Genomic DNA, 20,922 nt, shown 5'->3' on the forward strand with positions numbered 1-20,922 from the left:
TTGCCCCACTCCCCTGTTGATGGATCATAATACAAACAGAGAAGATCAACCTATCGGACAGTACAATATGGAAAAACAGAAGAAAATAAATCTTATTTATATTTAAGCCTATAAGAGAGTAATACAGTCTCCATAGCTTGTAGTGCATCTTTCCAGGCAATAATAGTTCTTGATTTGGCAACCGACAACTCCATTGAAATGATATCAAGCGCCGTCAAAATCCACTGAGGCGTGAGACATGATGTGGAGGGCTCCATCTATTTAAAAGCACCTTTTTTGCCGCCTTTAGAGCACAAAGTAAGAGTCTCTTCTGCTGCACTGAAATGGTAAGTGAGGAAAAATCATTAAAAAAAGAAAAACAAGCACGGAGCATGGAACATTATGGTCCAATAGAGCTGTGAGATCCATGGAGATCTAACGCCAGAGATTATTAACTTATTATTATCATTATCAAAAATAATGCAGAAAAGTACAAAGCTTCCCTGAGGAGGATAAGTCTCCTTTTTGATGATTTTTAGTTTACTTTAAGTCAAAGTCAAAGTCAAAGTGGAACACACAGACACACAGACTGTTCCTTTATCATTTGAACACACAGACTGTTCCTCACACTGTGTCAAAATTTCTCGATGAACGGACCAATAGAAACTCTTCAAAATGACCTGAAATAAACTCTTTTTACATTGACTTCTATTGAAAGTTTAGAAGGTTTTTTCTCTCTCCTGTAAAGTTGCTGTTTTGGAAATACTTGTTTTTCACAGCGACGGTACGCTATACGCTGGTCCATTGGACGCCTTTAAACAGTTCTCTACTGAAAGATCTACAGCAGAATCAAACCCGGAGGTGCTCACCTGTCCACCACGCTGGCAGCTTTGATCTTGTCGATGACGATGACCTGCTTGTTCCTGTGTGAAGCCGAGGTCAGCGTGATGCCCAGACTCGCGCCGGGAGACTTCGCTATTTCCACCAGTAACGGACCGGAGGCGTTAGTTACTGTATCTGAAACACACAATCAAATGAGATGTTTATGACTGCACTTTATATCTATATATCAGCACTGGCTCTGATTGTACTTCAAAGGAATCTCCAGACATCTTCAGCCTGTTTGCACAAGATATGTGTCTTTTTATTTAAATGAACAACAAAGCAGCAGTTTTGTATGTTGGAGTTTTGTAAGTTTTGGAAAAGCAAATAAAAGCATCTTCTAAAGGCTGTAAATCAACACCAGCATGCGAAGGTTTGGCTCGTGAACAGGAACAGTGGACAGACAAGTAGGAGAATCAGGTTCAATATAAAATATTAAGGCAAAAAATACAGAAAAAAATAAATATGGAGAAAAAAAAATAGGTAAATTGTATCAATTAATTAAAACTAACAGCAAAAGTAGTTTTTTTTTTTCAAAGATTCAAAGACACTACTGGTTACAACTGGGATGAACACGTAAAAAACAAAAACATCAAAAAAAAAACGTATAGATGACAAGAATAAATAACAATGCAGAGTTTTAACATTCTACCAAATTCAGTGTTTGCAGCGCAAAAAAAAAAAAAAAGACCTGTAGAGAAGTTTTTGCTTTGTTTTTTTATCTTTCTTTCAATATTTGATATACAATTTAAGGGCATTTTTTTTTTATAAAATTAGAATTTTGGCCAATTTAGTTTTGATAGGAAATGTAGAGCCCTATTTTAGCGAACTGTAGGTGAACCATCAACTATGAACTGTGCAGCTTGATTTATGGCGTGTCAGTGTGTCTTTGCTATCGTAACGACGGGAAAAGTACAGCTTGCTCAGCTCGAAACGCAAACCAAAAGCATGTACTAATTCTCTTAACTAATTTAAGGGTGTGTTTTGGGCGTAACTTATTTATTGCTCATGTTATTAATATTATTTATTATTATTTATTAAATGCTCATAATTTGTGAGACCATTAGCATTTGCGAAATGAAAGAATCTTCTAACGTCTCACAGGATTGAATCTTTATTCTGAATCAGTTGGTTCATTTGATTCAATTTCCCAGAAAAAAAAAAACACTTTTGGCATCACTATGAACCAGTGTGATCCAGATTCATGGGAATGGAGGGGTTGGGGTGGGGGTCTGCAACACCACTTAACTCCTAATGTGGTCAAATTGCCTCTCAGATTCAATTTTCATGATCTCATATTGAAAACTCAGCTGCACCTGACAGCAGTTTGATAAGTGACCTGTTTTGGGGAGCGTGGAGAGAACCGGCCGTCTCTGAGGAATCACCTGGGATCTGTCTCCACTCTGATCCTGCAAATTTATATAGAAACTGACGCCGCGGTTCAGAGAACTTCAAACACTGTGTCTCTAATGGTGGAGCATATGGTGAGTGTCTGTGTTCATCATACGTTCACTGGTTCTTCATCTTTCTAACGGAGTGAGAGAGGCCAATCAGAGTCTTCAGAATCAGCTCGGTCAGAAGAACCTGATAATTTCTTACGTTTCATCAATTTAATTTGTCTACAGATTAAATAAAAGAGAAACGCAGCTAAAAAATCATTTGTTCAAATAGGAATCTAATAGGAATTAATTATTAATCCTATTAGTCTAATAGGAACACAAATGGACTTAAGCCTTGATTATACTTCTTTTACATACAGAATGAATATGAATTTGTTTTAGGCAGTGTATCCATCACTGCCCACACACTTCCAACAATAGGATTTCGGCTCTTGCTCATGAATATTCATACATGCAAACATATCGCCTCTGATTGGCTAACAGCACTGCAGCACCAGTGAGACGGACAACAGTTAGAAACATATTAGACATTTTTACACACTAGTCTTAGAGTCTCTGTAAAACGCCAAAATCCACTGGAGATCCTATTTAAACCTATAGTTACACACAGAGGTGGGTAGAGTCTAGATCCAGAAAGTAAAAATTTACCCCAGGGTTTTGTTGGCTGAGCCGCAGCAGAGCCGACCAGGCAGTTGGAGCAAAGCCCCGGAGTGGATTTTAACTTTTAACTAGTGTAAACAGAACTGTTCTAAACTGTTTTTACACCTACCTATCTCAATTGTACTTGGGTGGTGGTGTTTTTCCTCCATAGACTAATTCTAACCATTTGTTTCTTAGCTCTGAATTACTGGGTAAAGTATATAAACACTGATGTGTTATTCGCACAAATAACACAGGAATGAACTGCATGCTGTTCCTAGTGCTGTTAGCCCCTCTTATCTGACGAGATGGCGTCGCCGCCCGGCTTCAGCCGTGCTCTGCCTGTGGGCGGTCTCGAGCCGAGGTGGGCGGGGCCATGAATACTAATTCACGGGTTGAGGTAGACACGGTGCTTTTCCTGATCGACTTGTTTTTCTGAATATTTTCTTTTACTAGATGCTGCAGACAATATTTTTTTACCCACTGTATATTTTCATTTTTCCATAGTAAACAGTTTTAGGGCAATAGAGACGCTAGCATTATTGCTACTGTGAGCTGATTGGCTGGTGAGCTGATGCTGATTGAGTTTTAAAGGTTTATAAGTGGTACTATGTTCCTGCTGAGGATAGACTGAGCGGTAAAGGATTAATGTTTGGGTTCAGAATAGAATTATTCCCAGCTCACCCATAATGGAAACATCATACTCGATCTGGAAGAGAGCCTCCTGCCCAGACTGGGCCAAAACCGTGAGTCCATCACTGTGGCAGGCGCTGTGTAAGGGCACGCCGTCCACGCTGAGGATCCGGTCACCCGCCTTCAGCGTGCCCTCCCTGCACAAACACAACCAAGAGGATCATCATTAACAACAGAACAGTCTGATTTATACTCAACTAATAAATAAAACTCGATGTTAGATTATATTATTTTCATTTAAAAAAGTGAAAAATAAACAGGGCTTTTGAAGGTCATTAAATATCAGTGATGTTTTTGCTTGATTTGAGTATACTTCACTCATTTTGAGGCTTTGCCGTTGCTTTTTTAAAGAATACTTGAAAAGAAAATTTTGTTTATTCAATTGGCAGATTTTTTTCGCTTAATTTAAGCATTTATGTCTCAATTTAAATAAATTGTATCTAGTTTTTGCCAATGTTTTTTCTGCAGTGTAAGTGTCTCAATCACGCGTAATTCACTCTATATACTGTAGGTACCAATTTATTTTTACATTTTCAAAGAAGTGAAATGTAAAAATGGCGTATTTCGGAGCGTTACCTGTCTGCGGGGCCTCCTGGCCGGACGTATGTTACTACTAATGGTCGGGTTTTGTGCCAGTCTTCATGAGATCCTCCTGTATAAAACAGAGATCCAGTAAAAACCCAGTAAAAACAGGAGTGGAATTACCCAGCATGCACTTTTAGAACGAACAGAGACTGAACTCACCCCGCATTACGAAGCCAAAACTAGTGCCTTCTTTGTGCAAACAGATCTCGATTGTCTTGGATATAACACCTGAGGTACTATCTGGTGCTGAGGAGACAGAAAGCAGAGAAGAAAGAGTAAAAACCGACCCGTCCGTTAAATTAGTCTGATAAACAGACTCACACTTAAACCAACACACTGAGGAAGATCAGCCAACGTCTACCGGACCAGACCCAGAACCAGAAGCATCTGAGCTAAAGGTTAAAGCTGCTGTTTCCATGTGGGTCAGCCAGACGTCTTCCTGTAGCAGCTTTTTTTCTCCAGTTTCCAAGAGTCTTTTGAATCTTTTTTGAGTTTTCAGTTAATTTGTTTTCCTGGCAAAATTTCATACACTGGATTTTGTACCTTTTCCAGTTATTGACCGGACCTGAAAAGCTTAAAAGTCAAAAATAAAGGGAAACAAATGTGGGTAATTTAAAACGTGTTTTGATGCATATACTGCAAAAACAAAATCTATGTGTTTAAAATGAATTCCTTAAACAGGGTAAAAAGTACAGAGCGATCTAGTTTCATATATAGACAAGTATCTAATTATTTATATAAAATAAAATACTGGTACAAAACTTTAAATTTAGCTGCAGCACAAACAGCAATAATCTCTATATGCACATAAATAAACACACACACACACATGTGCACATACAGTACATCTATTCTTTATAATACACTGAAATTCTGGTGTAAAACTGTACTTACACTTATTTTTGTCTTGTTTTTTTCTAAAGTTTACTGTTCATACACTTTCAAAAGATGTGAATCACAGACAGAAATATATTTAATATGTACTTTTATTTGATATATGTGTATTTGTAGAAGAATAAGCCATAGTTAAGCCACAGTTCAACACTTTTCCTTCACGGGAGCCGGAATAGGACCACATATTATTATTCGGACAGTTCTGAGATCAGCTGTAAGTGTGTGTTAGTGAGGTAAAGAGAGGAGTGAGGAGAGAGAGAGGTCATGCCACACGACAATCAAAAACACAATACTCAACTTCCTACCGGCTGGGGGCAGCTCATACTCCACTTCCAGCACCACTCGCTCGCCCACGTTCTTCAGCAGGCTGATGATCTCGTCGTGCCTCAGCTTGGTCAGATTAATTCCATTAACTGACTTTATATAGTCCCCCACATTCAGCTGATCACTCCTAGTTAAAAATATATAAAAAAAAAGATATGAATTAGATTAAATTTAGTTTATTCCTGCCTGTTCAGCTATGTTTCAAGGCATTTGGGGGGACATATTATCTCTTTTGGAAAAAAAGTATACTTAAATTATGCTGAAATAGGTCTGTACTTAAGTTGGAATCACTAAATTGTACTCAGTTTGGTGCGTTGTTCCAACAGGGCCAGAGCCCACCCACTAGATCAGTTGAGGAAAAAAAAGAAATAAACGTCTTTCATTTTGGTCGAGAACTTTAGACGGTACACAGCAGGATTAGCGAGCAGACTTTGTCTGAGGGAGGGATCTGTAACTACTGTTCGTGGCAAGCCAGAGGTGAGGGAGAAGTAAGAACTTTCAAATACCTTTTTAAACGTAAAAGTTTTGTGCTTCTATCACATTTAAGTATAAACTAGCTTGTTTGTGTTTTGCTAATGTGTAGTAAACGCTCAGCGTAGACTAAATGGGGCGTGGCCAGCAACAGTTTAAAAAAGTGTATAAAAGTGACAGAGCTAAATAAACCTAAAACGGCTAATTCTTAAAGTGATTGAAACTGGTAAGACTAGAGCTGGTGAGATCTTGATCTTTATCTTTATGTGAGAAAGAGCAAAGAACTTCACAAAAATTATATTTATATATATATATATATAATATATATTCAGCACATACAGTACTGTGCAAAAGTTTTAGACACCAAAGCAAATTACACTAATCCATTTATCTCAACAATATGAGTGTCTTACCTGAAAAAAGCACCACATATGATTTGAACACATGCAAATAAACATAAATAAGAGGCCGTAGCATTTAAGGTGGGACGGACATATAAAAAAGAATAAATTAAAAGGTAACAAAAACTAATTTCTGCTCCCTATCAAAGAGAAATTAAGGAATAGTTAAGTAAAACTTTAAATATTTGATAAATGAATTCTGCAGCACCTTTGGGCTTAAAATAAAAGACACTATATAGATATAAATGTGGGTATATATATATATATATATATATATATATATAATTCTCTGTTGAAAGGCGATTCAGCCATCCGGGGTAAGGATTCAGTGTGTGCTGTTGAACACGCTACAGGAAGTAAACATATGCTCATTTAGATGCTAATTAGAGAAATGAACACTATTTATTCCCACTGTCCTCTGGGCTTGCTTGACCTGGCACCATAAAATACCCGACCAAAACATATTATCAACCCAGCAGCAGCCCGACTTCCCTCAGTCCAGCCGAGAGCAGAGAGTGGAGCCGTGGTCCAGGGTAAAGTATCAGCGCCAGGAATATACGGGCCAAATACTATTCTATTTCTGTTACTGGGGGAATGGAGGAGAAGTGGAGCAAAATCAGAACTGAGCAAACAAGATCCATATACAGCTTATAGCTTCATCTTATGTATAATGCCATATTAGCTATTCTACCCTGATAAACTACAGTTCTGGAAAAAGGGTTATGTTTGAGTAAAATGAACATTGTGGTTTTATTCTACAGACAACATTTCTCCCAAATTCCAAATAAAAATATTATATTTTGATTTAGAGCATTTATTTGCAGAAAACAAAGAAATTTCAGAAATAATCAATATATGGTGGAATAACCCTGATGGTTTTCAATCACAGTTTTTTTTTCATGCATCTTGGCATCATGTTCTCCTCCACCAGTCTTACACACTGCTTTTGGATAACTTTATGCTGCTTTACTCCTGGTGTAAAAATTCAAGCAGTTCAGTTTGGTGGTTTGATGGTTTGTGATCATCCATCTTCCTCTTGATTATATTCCAGAGGTTTTTAATTTGGTACAATCAAAGAAATTCATCATTTTTAGAGCTGTATTTACCAAATATGCGATAGGAATAGCCTACCATAATTCTGTTCATCCTATACCCAGATTTCAAGGCATTTAATATTCCTCGATCCAGAGGCAGAAGTCAAGGGACACAAAAAAAAACCTTAACACTCATCATTCCACACAAGATTGTGCTGCAAAGTGCTGTAAATGTAGAGTAGATATTTTTAGCCTCATCATGGTTAGACGTTTTTATTCTGTGGGATTTGTGCTCGTGTGAGACGTCAGGTGATTCCAGCTTCATCCTGTGAACTGCTGATCCGCTCTGACTGGTCCCACTGTGGATGCAGCAGGACACGGCGTGTGTGTGAGTGTGTGTGTGAGTGTGTGTGTGCTCTGGCAGTGCCATTCTCTGCCTATAGAAAGCACAAACTGCTGCTTCATCCTGATGCTGCACTACACTGATTTATCTCTTTGATGTCCTGCTATAGATGTATATATACACTAATCTATTTATCTCAACAATATGAGTGTTTTTGCCTGAAAAAAACACCACATATGATTTAAACAGATGCAAAAAAATATAAAAAAAAAAAAGCAATTCAAACCAGCCTGGCCGGGTGTGCAATAGTAATTGCCCCCTTAAATTAATTGTTAATTTAACTACATTTCTTTTAAAAAGCTGAGGTCAATTTTACTATTAAGCACAACCAGACCTCACTATTTCTAGACCTGCAGAATCAAGAAATCACTTTAATAGAACCTGTCTGACAACAGGAAGCAGATAAAAGATTCAAGATCATTATTATTATTAAACCCCCATCTGAGGAAAAAGTCAGTCAGTTATAAAGGCATTTATTTTAAAGCTTAGGGACTCCAGAGAACCACAGTGATCCACTATTATTCACTAATGGAGAAAAACACTAATGGAACACTGGTGAACCTTCCCAGGAGTGACCGCCGACCGAACAAAATTACTCCAAAAGGGCATGAACAACTCATCCAGGAGATCCCAAAAGAACCCAGAACAGCACCTGAATTAAGGTCAGTGTTAATACCTGTGTGTTCAGGTGTGAACTGAGCTCACCTGGCCGCGAGGCCGCCCGGCCGCAGGTTGGAGACGCGTGGTTTTCCGTCTTTGTCGGTTCCTCCTGAGATGGTGAGACCCAGAGTGCTGCCCTCCTTCTTAATCAGCTCCACCAGCGTCACCCCCCGCAGCTCTTCTGCCCAGAATCACCAGATACAAACACACAACATAGACCAGAGAGGAGAGTTAGCTCTGCAGTAACTCTGTAATCTGCTCTTTTATTACAGATTATACAAATTAATCTGATTACAGATAAAATACAGGTTTCTCCTGAGTGATCACCAAAATCAGAAATCACCTGACTCTTAAAGGGAATGATGAGCAAGAGACACTCTGATTGTTTTATTTTTTCACGTTATGCCCAAAATTAACCACACCCACGATTAATTAAGAGAATTAGTACATGACTTCTGCATTGTGTTTCTAACTGTGCAAGGTGTACTTATCCCGACGTTATGATAGCAAAGACACACACAGACGCGCACTAAATCGAGCTGCACGGTGCACAGATGATGGCTCACCTATAGAGCAATAAAATAATAGAAAGAAAAGCCACAGTTTCTAATTCAGACTTAAGCAATCAATTAAACTTAAACACTTAAAATAAGGCATTATTTTTTCATGGATCTTAAAACCGTATCACATCTGTCTGTTCCGTAAAGCACTTTTAACCCGAGTCCGTTAAGCATTCGGCCCGTGTTCCTGCTCACTTCATCCAGCTTTAATTATTCACGTAACGTTTTCCCCAAACTCCAAACGTGAACGCGAGCCAAAGCGAGCCAACACGAGCGAGCCGTCCGTGTCCATTTAAACTCCAGCTGAAGGTGATTAGGCCTAATTCTGCATTAAATATTCATCCCCGCCAAACACGCACTCAGCTGAACGTGTTTAATGTGAATAAGAGCGTTTAATCCAGTGATGATTCTGATTCAGGTCTGAGTAAATTACGAGCTGTTTTTACACATCATTATGTGAGATTGAGATCAGATAAAGAATGGTAAAAGTGTTTTAATGCAGATCCGCGCACTGCAGCTCTTATAAGACATTTATAAGACGTTTAAAATCACATATTTCAAATTTGAGTTGAGGATGGAGTTTAGTTAGTCTTTAAAGTGGTCCTCTAGGAACTGACCTACAATTCTGGAGCAAATTCCTTTGCCTTACACACTTCTTACAGGAGTTGGACAATGAAACTGAAACACCTGTCATCATTTTAGTGTGGGATTTTAGGTTTCATGTCTAAATTGGAGCAGCCTGGTGTTCAATCTTCATTAATTGCACATTGCACCAGTAAGAGCAGAGTGTGAAGGTTCAATTAGCAGGGTAAGAGCACAGTTCTGCTCTAAATATTGCAATGCACACTATAACATTATGGGCGACATACCAGAGTTCAAAAGAGGACAAATTGTTGGTGCACGTCTTGCTGGAGCATCTGTGACCAAGACAGCAAGTCTTTGTGATGCATCAAGAGCCACGGTATCCAGGGTAAAATCAGCATACCACCAAGAAGAACCAACCACATCCAACAGGATTAACTGTGGACGCTGTAAGAGGAAGCTGTCTGAAAGGGATGTTCGGGTGCTAACCCGGATTGTATCCAAAAAAACATAAAACCACGGCTGATCAAATCACGCAGAATTCAATGTGCACCTCAACTCTCCTGTTTCCACCAGAACTGTCCGTCACCACAATCAATTATTGTGCTCTAAAACCAGGTGTTTCAGTTTCATTGTCCAGACCCTGTACTTCTGTATGTGCAGCTCAATAAACTATTACCATTTTGTATTTATTTATTGTTCGTGCTAACGTTTATCATCCTTCCAAACAGCATGACAAAACCCCACACTGCATTCTAGGTGTAAATATTTTTGCAACCATTTATTTGATGTTGAGAGTATATCGCCACATATCTATAAACATTCATCCTCCATCCTTCATGCAGCACTGTCTGTAGGAACTGACTGGCTGCAGTTGTTTGAGGATAGATCATGAAAAGCTGGAATATTCCTCTAAAGGTTCGGAGTTCTGAGCCGGGCGCGGCGCTTCAGACTGACGCGGTGATTCGAACAGACACCACTTTTCAAGAATCCGCAGGAAACGCCGCGAAAAAGCTGCCAGCGGTGTGCACAAAATCCCCAAACTCCACGTCTCAAACTCGCAGAAAGTGGACCAGACAGAGAGACATAGAAAGAGACAGATAAAGAGACATAGAGAGTAACAACAAGAAAGAAAGAAAGAGAGAGAGAGAAAGAGAGACAAGTGGAGAGAGAGAGAGGTAGAGAGTAAAAAAAAGTAAAAAATGAAAGCTTCTTTGAATTGATAGATAGATAGATAGATAGATAGATAGATAGATAGATAGATAGATAGATAGATAGATAGATAGATAGATAGATAGATAGATAGATAGATAGATAGATAGATAGGGGCAAAGAGAGTAGAAAGAGAGAAACAGAGAGATGGAAGTAGGAAGAGGAAGGTGTATAAAGGCTGTAGGTGTACCTGGAATGCTCTGGCGTCTGGAGGTGAGGTAAAGAGAGAGAGAGAGAGAGAGAGGTAGAGAGAGAGAGAGGTAGAGAGAAAGAGAAAGAGAGAGCGAGGTAGAGAGAGAGAGAGATAGGTAGAGCGGTAGAGGTGTATAAAGGCTGTAGGTGTACCTGGAATGCTCTAGCGTCTAGAGGTGAGGTAAAGGGGAGGGAGATAGAGGGGTAGAGAGAGAGAGAGGTAGAGGTGCAGAAATAGAGAGAGGTAGAGAGGTTGAGAGAGAGAGAGACAGAGAGAGAGGTAGAGAGGTAGAGGTAAAGAGGGGTAGAGGTGTATAAAGACTGTAGGTGTACCTGGAATGCTCTGGCGTCTGGAGGTGAGGTAAGGAGAAGGAGATAGAGGGGTAGAGAGAGAGAGAGTGAGAGAGGTAGCGGTAAAAAGAGATAGTGAGACAGATAGAGAGAGAGGTACAGTAGAGAGAGAGCGAGTGGTAGAGAGAGCGGTAGAGGTGTATAAAGGCTATAGGTGTACCTGGAATGCTCTGGCGTCTGGAGGTGAGGTAAAGAGAGAGAGAGAGAGAGGTAGAGAGAGAGAGATAGATAGAGAGGTAGAGAGAGGTGAGATAGGTAGAGAGAGAGAGATAGGTAGAGCGGTAGAGGTGTATAAAGGCTGTAGGTGTACCTGGAATGCTCTGGCGTCTGGAGGTGAGGTAAAGAGAGAGAGAGAGAGAGAGGTAGAGAGAGAGAGATAGATAGAGAGGTAGAGAGAGGTGAGATAGGTAGAGAGAGAGAGATAGGTAGAGCGCTAGAGGTGTATAAAGGCTGTAGGTGTACCTGGAATGCTCTGGCGTCTGGAGGTGAGGGAGTTGTCGGGTCCTGTTGAGTCCTTGTTGCCTTTAGAGTAAGGGCCATCATCTGCAGACAAGATACAAAAACAGACACATCTTTAGTCCATCATTCCTATATAAACAAAAACATATAAAGTTTTTTGCCATTTAAGTCTCGTTTTACCCCATTTTCCCCCCAAAGGTTGCGAGAATAAACATTCATACACATTAATCTGAACTTGTAAGGTACAAACACCAGTAGGGTGAAGAATCGCATCACTAGACAGCCAACACTTGTTTTTATTACATGTTTTTGGAAATGGATTCACCCATTTCATTAATTATACCAATATATATACCATTCTGTCCAAACATGGATAAAATAAAATAAAATATAATGATTTACTTTAACTGTATAGTTGCCATTTTGGAGATTTTGGAGATTCTTTTTTTAGACCAGTTTAAACATGTCTTATGCATTCCTCACTCGCTGAATGCTGCATGCTGAAAAATCAAATTCTTTGGTTATGGGCATAAAAGTTATATATTTTAACAATACAGACTGTTATAACCCCGTCACTCCAGCCCCCCGGCGCCTGCTCTGCTCTCCGGAGAGGTAACTCACAGTAAAGCTCATTCAGGATGAGGACAATAAGATGGTGTGAGGGTTTGATGATTGGCTGTCATGCAACAATGGAAGTCAGTAGAGTGGGAATCCTTTCGGGAGCCGGTTCTGTACCGGCTAAACTGAAAATGCATCCCGAAGTGTGACAGGACGTGTTCAGGTCTGTATTCATATGGTGATTTACCTGAAATTACTCTCTCTGAACATTTAAAATACAAAGATCTACCGTTTCTACACTTTCAACCTTCAACTGTTGCTGCACCTTTTTTGTATAATGTTTTATATATTTTTTATTATGAAAGTTCCAAAATCCTTCACACAGAAGAACCATTTTTGCTTTTTACTCTGCTTGCAGTGAAAGTTTAATGGAAATTATTTAATTTAATTTAATTTAATTCAACTAAATTTGACAAAATTTGCAACAAAAAGAAAATGTCCTTGCTTTCTTGAGAATTTAATGAACTGGCCAATCAGAACACCAGAATTATGCATCACATGATCGTTCTGAAGTGAACAAAAAGACAATTTGCACAAGATCAGACAATGCCTTAGCATTTTTTGCTAAACACCCTTCATAAAGGAGGTTCTACAAGAGTTAATACCAGTTTCTCTGATTTTGCTAATTATAGGTTTATGTTTGAGTAAAATGAACATTGTTGTTTTATTCTATAAACTACAGACAACATTTCTCCCAAATTCCAAATAAAAATATTCTCATTTAGAGCATTTATTTACAGAAAATGAGAAACGATGGGAAATGAGCTTTCAGACAAAACAAGTTCATATTCACAGTTTTATTCATGAATCTTGGCATCATGTTCTCCTCCTCCACCAGTCTTACACACTGCTTTTGGATAACTTTATGCTGCTTTACTCCTGGTGCAAAAAATCAAGCAGTTCAGTTTAGTTTGATGGCTTATGATCATCCATCTTCCTCTTGATTAAATAAAAGCAACTCATCAGTTTTAAGTGTTTAAGTTTCTTTTTCTTTTAAATAAACTAAATTCCTAAACTTAAACCCACAATACTTGAACAAAACTGTTGAGTTAATTAAACTATTGTTATGTGAACAAAACTCAGTTAAGCTGAATAAACTGAATTGGTTGAAGTCATCATCTAGCTTTGACTCAGTTAAGTTGAATACAATAAACTTAGAATTGTATATATTTACAACTTAACTGAGTCAAAGCACAGCGATAACTTGTCTGAGGTAAGTTGAGCCAATGATTTTTTTTTAAGTGTAAAGATGACTAAAATTAACCCATAAAAATGAATAAATAAATAAGTAAATAAATGCTCTGCCATTATCAGTGTAGTGAAACGATAAAAAGTGATAAAGTGATCCCTCTGTTAAAGAAGGCGTCTCTGTCACAGCCCTCAGTAGCAGCATTGTTATGCTGTCGCGCTGAATGTTTGTGAGAGTGCTTTTCCCCGTCAGAACAGATAAATTATTCATGTTTGCCGCACTTTTTCAGCCCTTTTTAGCTGGATCCATAAATTAATACTCTCCCTGCGTGCCCTCAGCCTGCCATCAATAAGCATTTCCTGGAGTTTTCTTGGCGTAGGTAAGCTCCTCACCTTCTCTCAGAACGCCTACAGGACCAACGCGCCGCTAATCAATTCAAACAGCAGAAAGCTAAGACCGTGAGCCGCTGTTAGCGCGCTAATTTGCTAAAGAACTGCAGAGTTTGCGGTGTTCACGAGCTTCTCTCGTAAAATAATGATCAACAGCCGCGAGAGAGTGATGAAGAGAGAGTCACAATGTCCTGATTTCAACGTTTTACAAGACCTTTTCAGCAATATTTACCTCAGAGTGGGAATACAAAAGTGTGCTAACATGTTAGCGGCTCAACACCAGGGTTGATTGTCTGCTACAAATCTCAGAAGGTACAAACAACAGGCAGGATTGATAGATCTAGCTCTATAATATCATATAATATCATCAACCGCCTGCAGTTTAATCCTGCCTGAGGCAAATCATCAATCCTCTGGTCTGGGAGGAAGATCAAGAGGCTTCCTCAGTGAAATGGTCATGTGTATAGAAGCATTTTTATTGTTTTTATCCTCACCAGCAGCAGACAGTCAGTTCTACACTGTTCTTACTGGAACATTTCGGTAGCACTTTACAGATCCCTAATAATAGGGTAATTATATGGTTATATTATGTGTAACAAGTTGTATTTATTCGTAAATTTAATATATTTTTTTCTACTTGTTACTGATAAATAAATGAGTAAATGCGGAGGTAATAGCTCCCTAACAATTAAAAGATTGTGATTTTAGTAGCAGTCAGAAAGAAAATAGTAAAATTACAAATAGTTGTAATTCTGCTAAAAATTAAATTACAAAGATGTTATGTTTACTATTTTCTTTTTGATAAGTAAAAAATATGCATATAATTTATTCATAAAGTAAATCAAGAAGGTTTTAGCTATATTTTACAAATTGTCATTATAATTTAAGTATTACTAAAACATTACCTTATCCATGAAGAACGAGTAGAAGTAATAAGTAAGAAGTATATTAGTACAGTGTTTCCATAATTTTACAAATTATTTACATACTTGTACTGATTTAGTAACAAATAGAACATTTGAGAATAATTATTAATAAATACAACTTGTTACCATAATATTACCATGTTGTTATTAATTTGTTATTGATCTATTACTTTTACAATTACTGATTTATTATTTAGCAACCTTTTTAGTACTTTATTAATGAAAAACTCCCAATTATATATTAAATTAGCAAAATGTTATAAGGTGTTAAAAAACTTGGGGATTGGCTTAGGAACACTCACACCTGTATACTGTAAGTTCTGAGGTGTTATCCTGTGTGTAAGGCTGGCCAGCTTGCTCATGGCAAGGAAAGTGGACAGCACAGTGGGTGGTAATGATCATAGATTTTCCATGCAAACAGACAAACGATTCAAAAAAGACAAAAAATACAAAAATCACATCTACGTACACTGAATGTAGGAGGTTTCACACACGTCCACAGATATAGTTAAAGGATATGAGCGGTCAGATTTGTGGGTGAGGGCATCTCCAACCCTATCACTATTAATTAAGGCCACTAATTCACCCATTAACACATGAAAAGTATTACTCTCTAATTGCATCAAACTCTTCTCACAGAAAGGCCTAGAAAGTGTTTCTGCGCAGCACCTAAATAGAACATCAAACTATATTGTTATTTCTCTCCCGGCGGTTCTCACATCTCCGGCTCCCTTCACACACCACTCGCCTCAAAACACATTCTAATTAGGCCGGTCTCCGGAGACACGCCGACGCTAATGTAACTGTTACTCTCTTGATGGTGATGCATTGTGCGACCCATTGAGCCAGCAAGACTCCACACCATGGGGGAAAACATCGGGTCCCTGGGCTTTCCAACGCCATCCAAAGAAGAAGCTCAGCGACAAACCGAGCTCGCTGTAAAAGAGCACATGGTACCCGGCTCTGTGGGCATGAGTCTTCATGAGCGGCTCTATGGGCTCTTTTGGGCACTGACCTTAGTAAATAGTGATTTGGGCTTGGCTCTCTTGGCATGGCTCTTTATAAGTGGATCTCTGGGCATGTCTTTCGTAAATCAATCTCTGGGCATGACAGTTAGTAACAGTCTCTTTTGGACATTGAGCTTCGCAAACGTTGATTTGGGCTTGGCTCTTCATAATCAGCTCTCTAGGCACGACTCTTCGCACCTGGCTCTCTTGCCATTGATATTTTTAACTGGACCTCTGGGCATGGTCTTCTTAACCTGGCTCTTCATAACTGGATATCTAAAAATGGAAATCTAGGGATGGCTTTTTGTAACTGGCTCTTTGGGCATTGATCTTCATAACAGAATTTTTTGGGCACTGATCTTTGTAAATGGCGCTTTGGGCTTGGCGCTTCATATTGGGGTCTATGGGCATGGCTCTCCATAATCGGTTCTGTGGGAATGGCTCTTTGTAATCTGAAATCATGGGGTTTGATGTTCTTAAATGACTCTTTTGGCTGGCTCCATTTATCAGGCTCTATGGGCATTAATCTTTCCATCGGACTCTCTGGCCATGGCTCTTCAAAACTGTCTCTTTTGGCATGGCTCTTTGTAACTGGCTCTCATTTGCGAGCTTTATGTGTAGCTAAGTTTTAGTAACAAAGAGTTTGTAACCATTAAGGAAATTTTAGCAAACATAAGTCTTTAAGTCTAGACATTGAAAAATTTCAACTTGGTACAAAGTGTTAACTGTGATACAACAGGCCCTTACTTGTTTACTTTATTAATGAAAAAATCCCAATTATATATTTTATTAGCAAAATATCCAATTATATATTTCAGTTAAAAACTAACAAGCCAAACACTGCCTGTTACAATCGGTACCACTCCCAGTGGACAGCACAGTGGGTGGTACCAATCGTAACTGGCAGTGTTTAGCTAGTCAGTGAGGGAGTTTTTTTTATATATTTTATGACTTGTATATTGATCATAAAAAACTTCTGGCTTGGGAACACTCACACCTGTATACTGTAAGTTCTGAGGCGTTATCTTGTGTGTAAGGCTGGCCAGCTTGCTCATGGCAAGGTAAGTGGACAGCACAGTGGGTGGTAATGATCATGAGTGGCAGCATCCGGCTAGATTTTCCATGCAAACAGACAGACGACTCTGACAAAAAATATAAAATGAATATGGCGAGAGAGTCTCTCGGTCTCGAACCGAACTCTTTTGGACCGCGGAGAGCGAAGACTGTGTGTTCCTTTGAGAGCAAATTCATACCGGCTGTTTATTGTGGTGTGTGTGTGAAAGATATTACCGACACAGCTCAACAGTCAGATTAGCCACTAGCGCAGTAACCCCCCCCTCCATCCCCATCCCCATCCCCCCTCCCAACCCACGGAGACGGTGATGAGCGACTTCCCTCTAATCCTCCTGCCCAGAGGCTTTAGAAATCCTCCCCACTCACCTATCAACGAGATGATTTAGCCGTGACATGCACCTCACGCTCAAAGCACCGAGTCACCTGTTCTGTCTCGGGCTGCAGAAGTGCTTTTCCACTTGGGAAAAAATGTTAAATCGCAACTTTGTTTCACAGATAAATCAGATCTTCAAAGGGAGGGAGATAAAGATGGGATTTTATTGGGATATAAACATGTACGCTTAGTACTGACCTCAACAGAACATGCTAACTCAAGAAATATATATATATATATATTTTCGGTAACACTTTATTTTAAGAAACACAAATTAGGCACTTATTAATGTCTTATTATTTGCTTAATAAAGCTTTAATTAGACATTTGTAAATCTGTAAATTGATTCACTACTTACTATTAGGCTTTATTCTGTGTTATAAGTGCTATTAGCACTATATTATATTCTTTGTGTATAGTAAATTAATTGTAAGCTCTAAAAAAACTAGGTTTAAAATGATAATAAAACAAATTCAGATTCCTGCTCATATAGTCAATAAACAAATTATAACTGAGTAAAAGAGACTGAAAACACTGGACCAAAAGACCACAAAAAACACCCCTGGATAATTTTAAATCGTTTGCATTTATTATTAATCATGTGTAGTTAAGTATATTTGAGTAGATTTGCATGTGATGAATATTTTAGTCTATGTATGATGTTTATACATTTTGAATTTAATGCATGTGATGAACTTTTGTAATAAGTACTTAATTTTTTCAATAAAGTTTCTTTAAAAAAGGAAATGCATCCGTTTCCTAGAATAATTCGTAAATAGCCTTAGAGTTTCTTATTATTATCAGATTACTGAACAAACTGCTTGTTGAACAAATTGAACAGCCGGAATCTCATTCTCTGCAGTTTTAATCAGATTATAAAGTGCATGTAAACACACTCTGGGATCTAAATTACAAGTCCTTAATTAGAAACCAATTAATTTTGGAAAGAAAACGCAAACAGGTTACAAACTCGCCCGTCAACCGAACACGACCGCAGACAAAAGCGAATTAAATAACACCCCCAATTAGCAAAACGCTGTGAAATAACCAAGCCGAGGCGTGTTAATGATACGAGCTTTCTGCTGAGGGTCCGCTGCTTACACAAGACCAGCGCTTTGTAGAACGGCCCCCCGTCTTACGCTTCTTTTTTAAGTTATCGGCCTAAACGAATGGCTCTAATTAGCCAGAAGATGAATGTTGGGGGGCTGCTCTGTGAGAGGCTGTGTTTTCCCTTTATTTAGACTCAACGCTTCACCTTAATTACTCCACATTATCAGCTCCCAGCAGCCCAAGCGCCAGGCCAGGGAGCAGCACTGCACTCTGGGAGATACAGGAGAAACACGCAGAGAAAACAACACACTTTACAAAAACTTTACAATGCACACACACATATTAAGATTAAGATAAGCTACACATACAAACACATAACTCACCTTTTTAGTCTAAAAAAATATTTTTAACTATTAATTTTAAGACCCACCACTGCTAAGTAACTAATAAAAACGATTTAAACTATTTCAACAAAAAGTATAAGAATTTAAATGTATATACAGCACTGGAAAAAATAAAAGAGCACGTAAAATGATGAGTTTCTTTGATTTTATCAAATTGAAATCCTCTGGAATATAATCAAGAGGAAGATGGATGATCACAAACCATCAAACCACCAAACTGAACTGCTTGAATTTTTGCACCAGGAGTAAAGCAGCATAAAGTTATCCAAAAGCAGTGTGTAAGACTGGTGGAGGAGGAGAACATGATGCCAAGATGCATGAAAAAAAAACTGTGATTAAAAATCAAACAAAAATTAACTAAAATTAAAATTGATTATAGAGGGTCTAAAGTGAATCGGATACACAATTTTTAATAATAAATGTGTGTCAGATCGTGAGAGCTCCATTGTTCAGGGCTAAATTACTGAATTACTGAATTAACTCTGAGCTGATGTATTTTTTAAGCTCAAAATAGATTTTCTCCATTGCTAAACGGAAACACAAAGATTTATAGAGCAAATTTCCATGACTTTTCCAAAACTTTCTGGATATTTGTATTTTTCCAAAACTTATCCAGGTCTGGAAATTGCTATTTTTAAATGTATGAACCCTGCAAACTGTACCTACTGTAACCGTAACTGTACTGTAACTGTACCCCCTGCTGTTAAAATCTGATTTTAACTGTAATGAATCACAGATAAGCGCTGTAATCAGACGAGGTCACGCTCAGAGATCCCCTGCATCTGAGGGAACCGGAGTGACGGAGGTGTACGTTCTCCGGAGCATCACGACTCAGGAACCCCTGCCGCCCGCCTCCGCCTCCCGAAATACAGGGATGCTCTCCCCGAGCCGTGCGGAAGTGAGTGGGAGACCCCGTGTTCCAGATCAAAGCGTGTCAGCGCCGCGCCGCGTCGGAAATGACAGCCGGCGCAGGTTTTCCCGCGAGCTGTGTCACGATACATTAGCATTACGGAGCGTTAGCACCACCGGGGCGTCGTCAGCGAGCTCTCGAGGGGCCGCGGCTGCAGAACGGCGAGAACAGCGAGGAACCGGAGGAACGTTTGAGAATCTGAGGAAATGTGTTGGAAATGTACAGTTTAGTTGAACTTTTGGCTTTGTGTGGGATCGAGAAGAAGGCAAGAAAGGTTCAGATCATATTAGAACCATCGAGAACTTCGAGAACATTAGAAATGCCTTACTGTTTTTGCAAATATTGTCAATTTTCTCGGCTCCATTGAGAATATACATGACTGTAGTCCTGTTGTATCTGCATCTCTGCATTATTGTTATTATTATTATTATTATTATTATTATCAATAAATTTAGTTCCATATATCAATTCCATCATCAGCGCACCGAATTTAACTTCGATTTATAACAGAAAATTATAAATATTTTGTGATATAGATTTTGGAAATATCGTGCAGCCTTATTTTGTGTGATGTGAGGAGGCGGAGAACGGTGGGACTACAGCCCCGGTCGGCCCCAGCTGGCTCTCATTGTACTGATTGAGCAGCCAGTTGGGACCGGCTTAAAAACAGCTTAATGGTTGCAATGTTTATTTGCGTTTGTTTTGAGCGTTATTCCTAATAAAGTTATTGAGTTTTATTGAGTTAATTCACTTCCTCTGTCTCTCTGTGCTTCCGGACAACCGGGTCACGGAAGTAGTTATATAATAATAGTTATAAACAGAGATCTTGTGAGCTCTGGTTTCAGTTCCAGCACCAGCTCACTGAACTTTCAACGTTTTGTAGGAATATAATTTATATATTGCTAAGTACCAAATCAAGCAGTCAAGATCTACCAAATACAAGTTATAGTAGTTAACATCTTTCTAACATAACTTAGTTATATAATAAAAGTTATAAACAGAGATCTTGTGAGCTCAGTTCCATATTTCAGTTCCATCATTAAACTGCAATTTATCATCAAACCAGCTGCTGAAATGATAAGAAAAGAGGTTTGAAGAATTAGTTTTCCTACTTTTTGTAGAAATATTATTTTATATTGCTTAGAAGGTGGGGGGGGGGGCAATATTATATCGTATACAATATATCGTGACACAGAAATATCGTGATATTAAAAATCCATATCGTGATAATAGGGCTGTTCTGTCTTAAAAGTAGTCTATT

The 20,922-nt window shown here is 38.7% G+C and overlaps 1 protein-coding gene across 7 annotated transcripts in view; it reads right to left on the reverse strand.

Annotated features, from left to right (window-relative positions):
* Positions 1-20,922, reverse strand: part of grip2b (glutamate receptor interacting protein 2b) — a 191,414-nt gene that overhangs the window by 36,978 nt on the left and 133,514 nt on the right. For 5 of the 7 annotated variants that reach the window (XM_022682191.2, XM_022682188.2, XM_022682190.2 and 2 more), the window contains exons 2-8: positions 11,725-11,805; positions 8,411-8,546; positions 5,378-5,523; positions 4,338-4,424; positions 4,170-4,245; positions 3,585-3,730; positions 849-996 (exon numbers count right to left, since the gene is read on the reverse strand). In XM_022682191.2, coding sequence (XP_022537912.2) covers positions 849-996; positions 3,585-3,730; positions 4,170-4,245; positions 4,338-4,424; positions 5,378-5,523; positions 8,411-8,546; positions 11,725-11,805 — 820 coding nt within the window. The remainder of the gene's footprint in view (positions 1-848; positions 997-3,584; positions 3,731-4,169; positions 4,246-4,337; positions 4,425-5,377; positions 5,524-8,410; positions 8,547-11,724; positions 11,806-20,922) is intronic. The other 2 variants (XM_049471876.1, XM_022682189.2) reach the window with 1 other exon arrangement.

The sequence above is a fragment of the Astyanax mexicanus genome, chromosome 24 (genome assembly GCF_023375975.1).
Source record: "Astyanax mexicanus isolate ESR-SI-001 chromosome 24, AstMex3_surface, whole genome shotgun sequence".
In the NCBI taxonomy this organism is placed as follows: domain Eukaryota; kingdom Metazoa; phylum Chordata; class Actinopteri; order Characiformes; family Acestrorhamphidae; genus Astyanax; species Astyanax mexicanus.